General features: G+C 45.2%; 1 protein-coding gene across 1 annotated transcript in view; it reads left to right on the forward strand.

The window, feature by feature from the left end:
• LOC147683574 (sialidase-4-like) overlaps nucleotides 1-12,998 on the forward strand; it is a 533,549-nt gene that overhangs the window by 248,038 nt on the left and 272,513 nt on the right. Inside the window, exon 2 of the mRNA XM_086942549.1 lies at nucleotides 3,028-3,283. Within this exon, the coding sequence (XP_086798675.1) occupies nucleotides 3,028-3,283 (256 nt within the window). The remainder of the gene's footprint in view (nucleotides 1-3,027; nucleotides 3,284-12,998) is intronic.

Below are 12,998 nucleotides of genomic sequence, written 5' to 3' on the forward strand. Positions count from 1 at the left end.
AGCATGGGCAGTCACACTTCCTGGTTGTGATGTCATCATTCTGCACCTGAATTGCTTTTTTCCGTGTTTGCGATTCCTTAATAGCGAATTCGCTAATAAGGAATCGCTATTTGAATAATCACTCTTTACTTCTGCGATTTTTTTGGCAATCGCTTTTTTTTAGCAATTTTTTACCTACATCGCGTTTTGCATTTCCGAAAGTGCGATTCGCAGAAAATCGCATTTTCAGAATCGCAAAATGGAAATAACCTACATATGCCCCTTAGTGATTAACCTGGGATTCCTTACATGATATTTACCTTCTTGTTTTCTCAAATTTGCCCATAATACAGCATTTGCCAACACTTTATTTGAAATAAATTATCGGGTGTAGAATCCCCACAAACCCCTCCACAATGTTGGTCGGGCTTGCTCGCTTCACTCACCACATAAACACTCAGCCAAAATGTTACACCCTTCCTCTTTAAAATGTCACCACCAGCTGTATGGCACAATTAGGTACTTTAATGTTTTGGGAGCGCATTGAAGGATTTGATGAAGATCAATGGTGCCCTCAAGACCCTTTGGTTACAGTACATTTCAACATGGTGTAGGAGTATGGGACTAAGCAGAATCTGGGCTAGTCTGGAGAAAATCGGAAAGTCTGAAATTGCTGTACTCAAAAACAGGTATTGGGCCTTCCTGCGTGATCAACAACTAGCAATGGCCTCTTTAGGTCATCTGACTGATCAGTTCATTTAATTCAAACCTAGCACAAACTTTGAAGTTTTCTTTGATATAATTTCTCCCCCCCCCAGCCAAAAGTCTGCTTGTGAGAATTCGGTTGGGTAGCCTGCCACTAAGTTGGTTTTAAGCCAATGTTTGGGATACATGCTGTAAGATTGTACTCTAGCAAGAGGAAGAGTATATTACTCCCGTCTTAAAATTGAATTCCGATAGCTGGGGTTTGTGCAACTCTCTTTAATTATAATATAATGCTGTACGTCACTAAGCTAAGTAAGGATACATTAGTTCTCTGCCAGATTTTCACAGATGTAATATTAGAAGAATGCTGCTATACCTTTGGTAATACAACTGGTTTTTTTTATTAGATCTCTTAAACATGTGAGAATTGTTAATGGCCTTTTTTACCCACTTATATTTTATATTGTACACATTGTGTTTTAACTATAAACATGTTCTTGTATTTGCACGCTTGATGGTTTTTGGCAAACCAAATGAAGCTTATTCGATGACCCAGAGTTGCTCTAGCGTCACTTTGTAAATTTGGTACTAAAAAAGAAAAAATTGACGCTGTCACTGCCTTAGTTCCTTGTAAATATGCCCCTGTGTCTTGGACTCAGAAAGATAAGCCTATGCATTTGAGAGATCAGCGACTGGCAGTGTAACTCTATGTACTCAGATATGCGACAAATTGAAACTGACCTAAGGTTTTTCAACAAAACTGTTGCTTGCACAGCCTGCGTATGAGCGCAAACCTGTGCTAAATTCCTGCCTAAACCTCGTAATTGGCATGAAAACAGTAGAATTTGGCTAGAACCCTGTAGTTGTTTTTTTATTATAGAACCCTGTATCTGAACCACCATTGCTGTGTGTAGTATTTCATATTTCTGTGAGATAAAAGTGCTTCTCTTTTTACTAAAACTAACAATGGGTTATGGTGTCTGTTGTTTGAGTTCTGAATCTCTACCCACCTCACTATCTCCCTGAGAAGTCTTTGACTGCTTTCCCTCACTACCCTGATAATCAAGTGAGGAGGGATGTACCTGGCTCAGTTTGCAAAACAATATTAGGATGGACCTCAGGACACCAGAGGCAAAGGACCCCACTACCAGGGTTCAATGTGTTGATGGATGAAGGAATGAGACAGTGATTGACTACATAGATGAAATTATTGCATTACTAATTTTAATTAAATGGATTAATGTTTTTAGAAATGTATTTGTTTTTATGCTGGACGGCTTTTAATGTAATCATTTATTATATTGTGTTTTGGAACAAATTATTTTAATCCTGCTGCTATATTTTGTCATATATTGATTAATGATTTTTATATTTTATGTGCTTTATATGCTACAGATATAGAGCAAAATACAGAATTTTGACTGACTGACTACATGGATGGAAGAGTGAGTACATGGATGGATGACTAGATGAATTGGTAAATGCATGAGTGAATAAAGGCGTTAAGGGCAGTGTATGATGTCATAGCAGTGTGGGGGCAAGAGTAGGATGATGTGACGGGTGAAGTGAGGGTAGAAGTGTGGGAGATGGGGTTTTGTAAAATATCCATTTGAGTAGTGCAGATGGGCTGCAAGCAGCGCAGAGAAGCAGAGTTCCTGAACCATGGGGAAGCGCCCATGAACTTCCTAAAAGTTGGTGACTCAGGATGTTTGCATCTGACTAATAGCCTGGGGAGAGGATGAGCACAGACCTAGGTCTCAGGACACTTCCAAGCTCCCTGTCACTGTTCCTGCTATTCCACAGTGTGTGCTGCCAGCTCCTAAGAGGCGGAATAGTCAAGCTCCAGTGCCGATCAGCACCTTTAATGGCCTGCATTCAGCGCAGGAGGTACCCACTATCTGAACAGGAAATCTTGAAACCTTGCAAGGTGATGTGCTCTCGCATACGGATCGCACCAAAGCAAGGCACTAACATACCATAGACAAATCTAGAATGTCTAAAGCCTTTCTCCTGAATCAAAGACGTACAGTGCTGGTCACATGGGAAACAAAGCAAATTGGGAATACCGACAGAAAGATTGGTAAACGAATCTTCCTGTTTTCCCCATAAGTTTCTTTCCAATTTTATTTTTAAATTTAGTAAAAAAAATGCTAAAAAAGGAGAAAAGTGAAACATGATTCAAAAGGAAGCGATAAAGTCAAAGAATAAAGGGAACACATTCAAGATTAGTGAAGAGCTAAAGTAGGGAAAGGATAAAAAAACAAAAATCTATGAGTAAAATGTCACAACTTTGCAGGTATGACCATCTCACACTCATTGCAGTTTTTTTTTTACTTTCCACAGTGGGGAGACCTGAAGGCAATCGACACAGCCTTCCTGAAGAAACATCGCTCTATGAACCCATGTCCCCTTTACGATGAATTTACAGGCACTGTCTTCCTTTTTTTCATCGCTGTTCTGGGAAAGATTCCAGAGTCATACCAGATCGTCACCGGCCAAAATCTTGCACGATTGTGCTACGTAACCAGTAATGATCAGGGCAACAGTTGGAGTGCTGTCACAGACCTAACCAGGCAGGCCATTGGAGGCTCCATCAAAGGTACTATACGGGAAACCAGCAATAGGCATAAACAGGTTTGTCATGCACTCAGCAGGAGCTATTTTAGGCATGCAGCTGATAACATCTTTTTCTGTCATCACAGTAGTACCAGTCTGGCAGCGATGATAGGGCTACTGGTGTCACAATCCATATGCTCACAGTAGCTTTAAGAATCCCTTTATGACATATTATCACCAATCCCTTGGATTTTATAGGATGAGAAGCAGCACCACTGGTCCTAGACTGAGGACCTGAACATAGGAGTAAAGTAAATGTCATAGGATATGGTTAAGACAGTCCAGTTCCTCAAATGTAATACAATGTGGTCCAGGCTATGCCCACACCATCGGTGAAACTGGAGAATTAGGCTGCAGGATCTTATTCAGGGGTTCCTGAGGAGTTTCGGGTACTGAGCACATAGGGCCAGATGTAGGTAAATCTGAAATACAGATTTCTTAATAGCGAATTTTACCGACTCGCTATTAAGAAATCTGTATTTACTATGTAGGTAAAGATATGGTAAAAAATACTGAATTCTTAATATTCTTTATTACCGAATCGGTAATTGAGATTCGATAATAAGGAATACCTACCCATTCATTTCTATGGGCTTGGAGGCCATAGGAATGAATGTGAAGACATTCAGTATTAGCGATTCGGTATTACCGAATCGGTAATACCGGGAGGTATTTCAAGGGTGCCAGGGTGTCCAAAGGACACCCTGTTGCACCCCTGAAATGTGCATGTGTGCACATATGGTGCACATACATGCCCTAAGTGCATGGATATGTGCCACATGGCACAATTTACCGATTCCTTAAATGCAAGCACAATAAGGAATCGGTATTTACCGATTCCTTATTCAGCGATTCCTTACCTACATTAGGAATGGTTAAATACCGGTCGGTAATGCTGAAATTTACTGAATTTCGGCGTTACCGACCGGTATTTAGCCACCTACATCTGGCCCATATTGTATTAACCAGAGCCTTTTACACCACTGGCTAGGGGCTTAACCTTACTGTAAAACCCAAACCTGATCACCAAGTACACCCCATTAGCACTTGAACCTAAGAGTAGTGAAATTGAACAGTCCAAGGCATATTCAGGACAGACTCAGCACTCAACAGAAATCAGGTGACAATAATAACTCCAACCTGAACCTGACCTAAGCTCTGCAGCACATACTTTAGTTTTAGGCGATAAAAAGTACTTACATTTTACTGTACATAAGTGCACGAGTGGTTGCAGCGAAAGTGGTTGTGTGGAACTTACTGCTTGGATCTTGCTCACGACAATCTCAAACTTCCCTGCCAAACAAGCAGGTGCCCACCCTGCGTCGCAGTGGGCTGCTCCTCAGGCGTTCTTGGGCTTTTCTCAACACTTGGAGCTTTCTTGAAAATTCAACTGTCTTGACGGTCGCAGTTGTCACAGGGGTTTTGTTACTTCTTGGTGCTACACCACTGATGATATTTCTACTAGGGATGAATTCTCAGACATCTTCACCCACAGGTGAGAGAGATATATCTGGGCCTCTAGACCTCGCTGACATTCGTTTGGTCTAGGTCATGCCCTGTGTAATCATTTGAAGAAACAAAGGGAGTTAGGCCCCAGGGACGAAGTGCAGGCTTGGCCGTGTCATATAGTCAAGCAATAGGGGTAGGCCTGTACCTCAAATTCATTCAAAGCATTACAATTTTAGCTTTATATACAAGCACCTTACTTATTGTTTGTAACAGTATTTTATGTATACCTTTTCCTTTTTTATCATTAATTTGTATTCGTCATTAATTATTTCAGCATGAAAAAGACAAATATCAAAACATTTATATTGTACAATAAATAACTTTAAAACATATTACATTGACAAAAAAAATAAATTTCTGACATCATACATGACAATCCACATTTACATGAAAAGCAAAAAATGAGAACTACACCACTCAAATTGGTGGATGTACTAGGACTATGATCCTGAACTTCTTTACTGTCAAATCAGGTATCAGATAATACACAGGGAAAGTTTAAATTTGTAAGTTTTCAGGAAAGGGAATTTTTATCCTCAATTCACAAGATGGATTTTAATTTGTCAATCCTCTGTGTTTGAACGTATGCCGACGCGTTTCAAATCCTAGGCATTAAGTACTAGGATAATCATCAGGGCTTGTAAATTAAATCAGCTTTGGTGATTTCTGTAGTGGATAAATAACATGAAACAATTTAAGTTATTTATGGTGCCTTGCCTTCTCCTAGTTATTGTTCTCAGTATATTTACGTTCGTACCTGAGAAGAAATAATCATCATTTTATTTAGTTTATGAGCAGCCGCAACGGGCGATGTCTCTCTTATTTAACAGACTCGATCGTCTCTCACTTGCTGTTGCAGCAGGTTGTACCTATAGCATCCTACAAAAAATACAAACATCTCTGTGAAAAGTTGGCCTGGTATATGATGCTCACTAGTTCTAGTGATCACCTTGTACCATGCCAAGCAACCCTTATGATGATTGGTTGTAAGTCAACCTTATAGACCAGCTATCCTAGTAGCGTGGACAAAGCAGTCTTAGGCTAAACTCTGTAAAGGCATGTGAAGCAAGCTGTTTTACCATACACAATCCCCTTGAAAACCAAATGAAAGGACACCACACAGATATATATTGAAAATATATATATATTTATTTACTACAAAATCCCCTATACTCTTTATGAGCACAGAAGCAAATGCGTTAAAACAAAACACAGTTTACATATACAAAAGTTGCACAATATGGATGAGCCCTAGGGGCCACCTAAACCATACACTAAAATAGTGTTATAAGAACCACCTAGCTGAAAGGAAGTAGGCCTAGGGCCTGGGGAATCGCTGGAGCTGTTCGGGACTAACAGTGAAGAAGTCGGGAAAGGCCCGCGGTACTCGGGTGCAGTGCGGAAAGTGCACGCATATACCAAAGTGCGTAAAAGTTACAAAGTTAGTTATTAAGGAACCTTCAGAGTGACCTAGAAGAATGAAACTTTAGACACAGACACTAGAGGTGTGTACCAGTGTAGGAACACCGGCGTTGCTCAGTTACCTCACCCACAGGAAGCGGGTGCACAGGTGCGAAGTAGTGTTGGGTTTCGTCATGCAGGTCGATGGTGCTTGGAGCTGAAGATGCTGCAGGCGGCTCGATGTGAAGAGTTCCAGTGGACCCAAGGGTGGATCTGAAGTAGTGAAGACCTGAAAGCAGATGGGACAATGTTCAAAGTCACTAGCCAGTGACTACCGTGGAACCAGGATGGAACCAGGCGATGTCGGGTGCAAACAGGCGATTAATTGTAGCTTCTCTCTGCAGCCACGTGGACACGAAGAGGTCGAGGACGTCCAGGCGATGATCACAAGCTGTCCCACAAAGGCTCTAGCTGATGGCGGTGTCGGCAACTTGATCGAAGCAAACAGGCCTTGGCTAATGCAAGCCATGCAGGAAGTGGAAAAAGCTTATCACTCAGACCAGCAAGGCCAGAGCGGGTGCTCCTTTTTACAGGAGCGAGGGCAATTCTGGAGCAACCAGACCCGCAGTGTAGATTGTAGGTTTAATCGCCAAGATGGCCGCTGACCACGTGGCAAGTGGCCGGGATGGAGCATCAAGTGGCACGATGCAAAAGGGCCCCACGCAGATCATGGAGATGCTGGGGGGCTGATCTTCAGTGCAAGGGCTGCTCGGTTGTGGGGCTTCTCAAACCCCAAAGCACAGCATCGAGGGTGCCTTGGGTGCTGCGCATCTCAGGGGTCTTTCGAGATTTCCGGTCCCACGTCTCTCGGTGCCTCCACGGGTCCCATCTTTGCAGGGACTGTGGATCGGGCTGTGAGAAGTCTGGGAGTCTGGGTCTCGTCAGGCTCTGGGCTGGGGCTCCGGCAGGAGGCGGCGGCAAAGCAGACGTCGAGTTGCTGGATGGTGCCTGTGTTCACAGGGTGGCCACTCCTAGGCCACTAGGGAGATGCTCTTCAGTCTTCTGTGCAGCAGAATGTCTAAGTTCAGTCGTCTTCTTAGTTTCAAGTTGATTCAGGATGATCTGAGGTGCTATGGCACTGCTCCCACTCTTATTCCCAATCTGAGGGATGGATCACCTGCTAGGTCCCTCCTCTGGGTGGGACCGGGTAGGGGGGCGGTTACACCCCCTTTCCTTTGTCCAGCTCCTCACCAGGCCTGGGTCTGGAAAGTCCCAGGACCGGTTTGGACTAGCTTATGCACGAGGACACCTTGTTTGCCCCGGGCATGTCTGATTCTATTCAGCCCTGTCCTACCCAATACACAAAATCCTGTCTGGGGTGGTGCTCGCACCTCCCAGGGAAGGAAACCCTTTGTCCAAGCCTCCCTCGCTGGAAGGACTCCCAGCAGCAGGAGGTCAGACTTGTGTCTGTGGTGGCAGCATCCATTTTGTCATGCTGAGGCTCTTGTTAACTTTAACCGGAGTTAAGGCTATGTACATGTTGTGTCCCTCTAGAAGGGTGGAATGCTATCCCCGTCCACAAAACTGTTGAGGGGATAGTATTCCAAATCGTATGACACCTTACTCGACATGTTTTGATAAAGCCAAACCAAAGTTAGCATATAACCACGAGGATTATAATGCACTTAAAAGTATATGGTATGGCAATATCCCGGAAAAGCTAAGGGAGTTGTTCCCGACAGCTGCAGACAGGCTCAGCTCATGCTAGAGCACCATCTCACATGAAACCACGCACTCTGCCTCCAGGATTGCAGGGGCCTTCCATAGGAATGGCTTATAGGTTAGCATGTGTCCAGTTAAGGTTAGATATAGGGAAACTATATCTAAGTAAGAGGTGATTACACCAACTTACCCCAGCTGAGTGATCAGCCAGTTGTGTCAAATATTGAGGCCAGGCCAGGGGTGGCACAATACATGCTGCAGCCCCTGGTAGGCCTTGGCTACACCTATGCCCTGGGTACCTATGGTACACTGTTACAGGGGCCTATAAGGTGAACCAGTTCCAATTGTGTATGCACCTAAGGTACATGGAGTCCATTTTAAGGAGAGAGCAATTAGCCTGGGGCCCTGAATAGCAGGATCCCAGGCCAACTATGTCAAAAAACCAGCTAACCACCAGGCAAAACATTTGGGGGTAACCATAGTCAGATATCCACCTTCCTACACAACCCCCCCCCCCGCAAACGAAAGGAGATAAGGCTATCCTTGACCAGGTAAGCCTATATTGCCTAAGTGGCCATATAAGGAAGTACCAGCACTGGCTTGGTTACCCCCTGTCTCTTGGTCCACTGAGCAATCCCTCACCCTAAGGGTATCTGAGGGTCTCCACCATAGGGAATCTCTACCTGTGGTGTGTCTTTGCAAAGTTAAAGGCTGGTGTTGGGATGGAGTACTGAAGTGAGATTCCTCTGTAGGACTCAACTTCCTCCAATCACTCTCAACCATGTGTGCCTTTCTTTCTTTGACTGAGTTGCACTGTGGTCTCAGTTTCAACCTCTGGCTACCTAAAGCTGGAGGCTGGGTCCCTTTGTTTGGCTTACTGGAGGGACAGGTCAGGTTTGGGGTCTTGGGGTCCCAGGTTTGGCTGTGCCCAACAGAATCCATCTGTGGGAGGTCCCTAACTACTTTTAAAGGGGCTCCCTCAGGAGTTTTTAAAGTTTTCACCTCACTAGGGCTACTAGTTTCGGTGCCCCTAATCTGTTGATGGGGGTGCTTTATGTGACAGGGGGCCCTTTGGGGCGCACTGTCCTTCTTGTCCTCTTCAGCCCTGGGCTGACTAAAGCAAGGTAGAGAGGGACAGGTTACCTGCTCCAGACTGGGTCCCACCTGAGAAGGGTCCACTGACATCAGAGGCTCTGTCAGGCTAGGCCCAACCACCTCTGGGGCAGTTCCTTCATCAGGGCTAAGATCAGTTCCCTGAGGAGGCTGATCCTGTCCTAATGTCTGGTGAGGGGGAGATTTCTCTCCCTCCTCCATGCTCTCTGTTTGTGTGGAGTGATCCATCATTTCAGGCTTCACAACACAGGTATCAGTTTGAGTTGGGGCTGTGGCCATCACAGCCCCAACAACCTTTTCAGGAGGAGACTCAGTTTGGGTATGGGCTGTTACCATCACAGCCCTGCTAAACTTTTCAGGAGGGAAGTTAGCTAAATATGGGGCTGAGGTTTGTTCAGCCCAACCAACCTTTTCAGGAAGGACATCTTGGATTGGGGCTGTAGCCATTACAGCCCCACTAACCTTTCCATGGAGATTTACCATTCTAGAATGGGTTTGCTGTTCAACCTCAGCCCAGGCTGAGCTTTCCAAATCATTACCAAGTAGGCAATCTACAGGCAAGTTTGTTGACACTGCCACTCTCTTTGGGCCAGTGACACCTCCCCAGCTAAGATTGACTACTGCCATGGGATGTTTGGTTTCTATTCCATCAATGTTTGTCACCTGATATGTGGCATCAGGTAAAAGTTGCCTTGAGGGGACTAGACATTCAGCCATCATGGTGATGCTAGCCCCTGTGTCTCTGAAGGCCTCAACTTTCAAGCCATTGATGAGGGGCTCCTGTCTATACTTGCTCAAAGTGTTTGGGCAAGCAGTGAAATTGGCAAAGCCCATGCCAGTTTCATAGACAAGAGTATTTGAGGTAGGGGACCTGGTTAGGCCAGAATCCACCTGAGCTCCAAAAGTAAACCCACCCAAATTCTTGGGGGTGCTCCCACCAGCTGGGGGACCACCGCTAACAGTAACAGGAGGTGTTGGAGCTTTACCTGGAGGTATATTTTCCTTGTTACCATTCTTTGGACAACAGCTGTCTGTTTTCCAATGTCCAAGCTGTTTACAGGTATGGCAGTAAGGCTTTTTCTCTGTAGAGGAAGTGTTGGGGGGGCCACCCTTCCCATTGGAGTTTAGGGGCCCTGGGGAAGTCTTCTCTTTGGATTTTGCCCCCCCTTTCTCTTGAGGCTTGGTAGTCTCTTTTTTTTGGTCACCACCCTGGTTCTTAGGCCTGATCCTGGTTCTGACCCATTTGTCTGCCCTCTTACCCAATTCTTGTAGAGAGGTCAGATCAGAGTCAACCAGGGGCTGATGTAGAAGCTGATTTTGACAATTACTTAAGATTTGCTCTCTCATAATTAAATTATACAATGCTGTATAGTCAGTAACCTTACTTCCCCGCAACCAGCCCTCCAGAGCCTTAGTGGCACTTTCAACAAATTCAGACCAGTCCTGAGTCTGTGTCTTCTGGGTATCTCTGAACATTAACCTGTACTGTTCAGTGGTTAAGCCTAACCCATCAATCAGAGCACTCTTCAGGACCAGGTAGTTTCTAGAATCCCCATCACTAACTGTGAGGAGTCTGTCTCGGCCTCTACCTTCAAAAGAGAGCCACAAGATTGCTGCCCACTGCTCCTGAGGGATCTGCTGTATTCTGCAGGCTCTCTCAAGTGCAGTCATCCATTTGTGGATATCATCCCCAGCTTTGCACAATCTTACTCAGGTTTCTGGTCTCAAAAGACCTGTCTTTATCCTTAGGGATGGTGCTGCCACTAGTGGATCCTAATCCACTCTCTCTAGGCTGTCTTGCTCTAGCAAGTTTCTCTTGGGCCAGGGCAACTTCTAATTCTTGCTTCTGGATCCTAAGCTCAGCCTCTCTCATGTTGGCCTCATGTTCCCTTCTCTGAGGGCTAGTCATCCCCCTTCTGGAGTGACCACGAGAACCTCTAGAAGCCTGGGAGGTATTGGATTCACCTGAGTGATTCCTCCTCCTCCTATGCTTCTGGTTAAGTCCACTTGGGGGTCTGAGTGGGTTCCTCCCTGACTCAGTCCCAAATACACTTAAGTTAGCCTGGGTAAGCCTTCTGGCTGGCACCTGACTAAGTCTACCATCATCAGAGTCACTGCTCCCCCCTTCTGTCTCCTCTTCATCTTCTTCCTCATTAGGCTGAATATCTCCAGTGACTTGGTCATCCTCATCTACCTGGACTATAGGGACAGGGGTATCAGTATTTTCATCTTCAGTGGGAGAGCCTCCTTCAGCATTCCCTGTGGGGTCTGCTTTAGAGGTCTTTAGAGCTTCAGACTGGTCTAAAAGTTCTCTAAGGTGGTCTGTAGTAGGGGCTGGTCCTGTCTTGAGACCTCTTGAGGCACAAAGCTGCCTCAATTCCTTAAAATTAAGCGTAGCAAATTTGGATGGTGCCCTTAGAGGGTCACTCTCAACAGAGACATTCCCAGTGGATCAATCTGCTCCAGACATTGCTCTAGTGTGGGTGGATATGATGCAACCTACCTACACTGGTGTTTACCTACTAAACCTATCTAGTAGTTGTAGTCAGGGTGTGCTACTCCCTATCCATCTACAACAACTAAGTTCAGTAGAACTTAAGTATACTAGTCTTGTTTTATATGTACCTAGCAGGTACCTGTATGATCTTTCAAATGATACTCTCAAAGATTGTAATGGTAAAACAACAGCAAGCTCAAATCCCAACATTTGCTCACCAATGTGAGAGGTTGGCCTGGTATATGATGCTCACTAGTTCTAGTGATCACCTTGTACCATGCCAAGCAACCCTTATGATGATTGGTTGTAAATCAACCTTATAGACCAGCTATCCTAGTAGCGTGGACAAAGAAGTCTTAGGCTAAACTCTCTAAAGCCATGTGAAGCAAGCTGTTTTACCATACACAATCCCATTGAATACCAAATGAAAGGACAGCACACAGATATATATTGAAAATATATATATATTTATTTACTACAAAATCCCCTATACTCTTTATGAGCACAGAAGCAAAATGCGTTAAAACAAAACACAGTTTAAATATACAAAAGTTGCACAATATGGATGAGCCCTAGGGGCAACCTAAACCATATACTAAAATAGTGGTATAACCACCTAGCTGAAAGGAAGTAGGCCTAGGGCCTGGGGAATCGCTGGAGCTGTTTGGGACTAACAGTGAAGAAGTCGGGAAAGGCCCGCGGGACTCGGGTGCAGTGCGGAAAGTGCACGCATATACCAATGTAAGTCAATGGTGCGTAAAAGTTACAACGTTAGTTATTAAGGAACCTTCAGAGTGACCTAGAAGAATGAAACTTTAGACACAGACACTAGAGGTGTGTACCAGTGTAGGAACACCGGCGTTGCTGAGTTACCTCACCCACAGGAAGCGGGTGGACAGGTGCGAAGTAGTGTTGGGTTTCGTCACGCAGGTCGATGGTGCTTGGAGCTGAAGATGCTGCAGGCGGCTCGATGTGAAGAGTTCCGGTGGACCCAAGGGTGGATCTGAAGTGGTGAAGACCTGAAAGCAGAGGGGTCAATGTTCAAAGTCACTAGCCAGTGACTACCGTGGAACCAGGATGGAAGCAGGCGATGTTGGGTGCAAACAGGCGATGAGGTGTAGCTTCTCTCTGCAGCCACGTGGACAAGAAGAGGTTGAGGACGTCCAGAAGTCAATCACGAGCTTCCTTACAAAGGCTCTAGCTGATGCCGGTGTTGGCAACTTGATCGGAGCAAACAGGCCTTGGCTAATGCAAGCCACACAGGAAGTGGAAAAGGCTTATCACTCGGACCAGCAAGGTCAGAGCGGATGCTCCTTTTTACAGGAGCGAGGGCAAGTCTGGAGCAACCAGACCCGCAGTGTGGATTGTAAGTGTCATTGCCAAGATGGCCGCTGACCACGTGGCAAGTGGCCGGGATGGTGCGTCAAGTGGCATGATGCAAAAGGGCCCCACGCAG

This window comes from Lissotriton vulgaris, chromosome 11 (genome assembly GCF_964263255.1).
Source record: "Lissotriton vulgaris chromosome 11, aLisVul1.2, whole genome shotgun sequence".
NCBI classification, from domain to species: Eukaryota; Metazoa; Chordata; class Amphibia; order Caudata; family Salamandridae; genus Lissotriton; species Lissotriton vulgaris.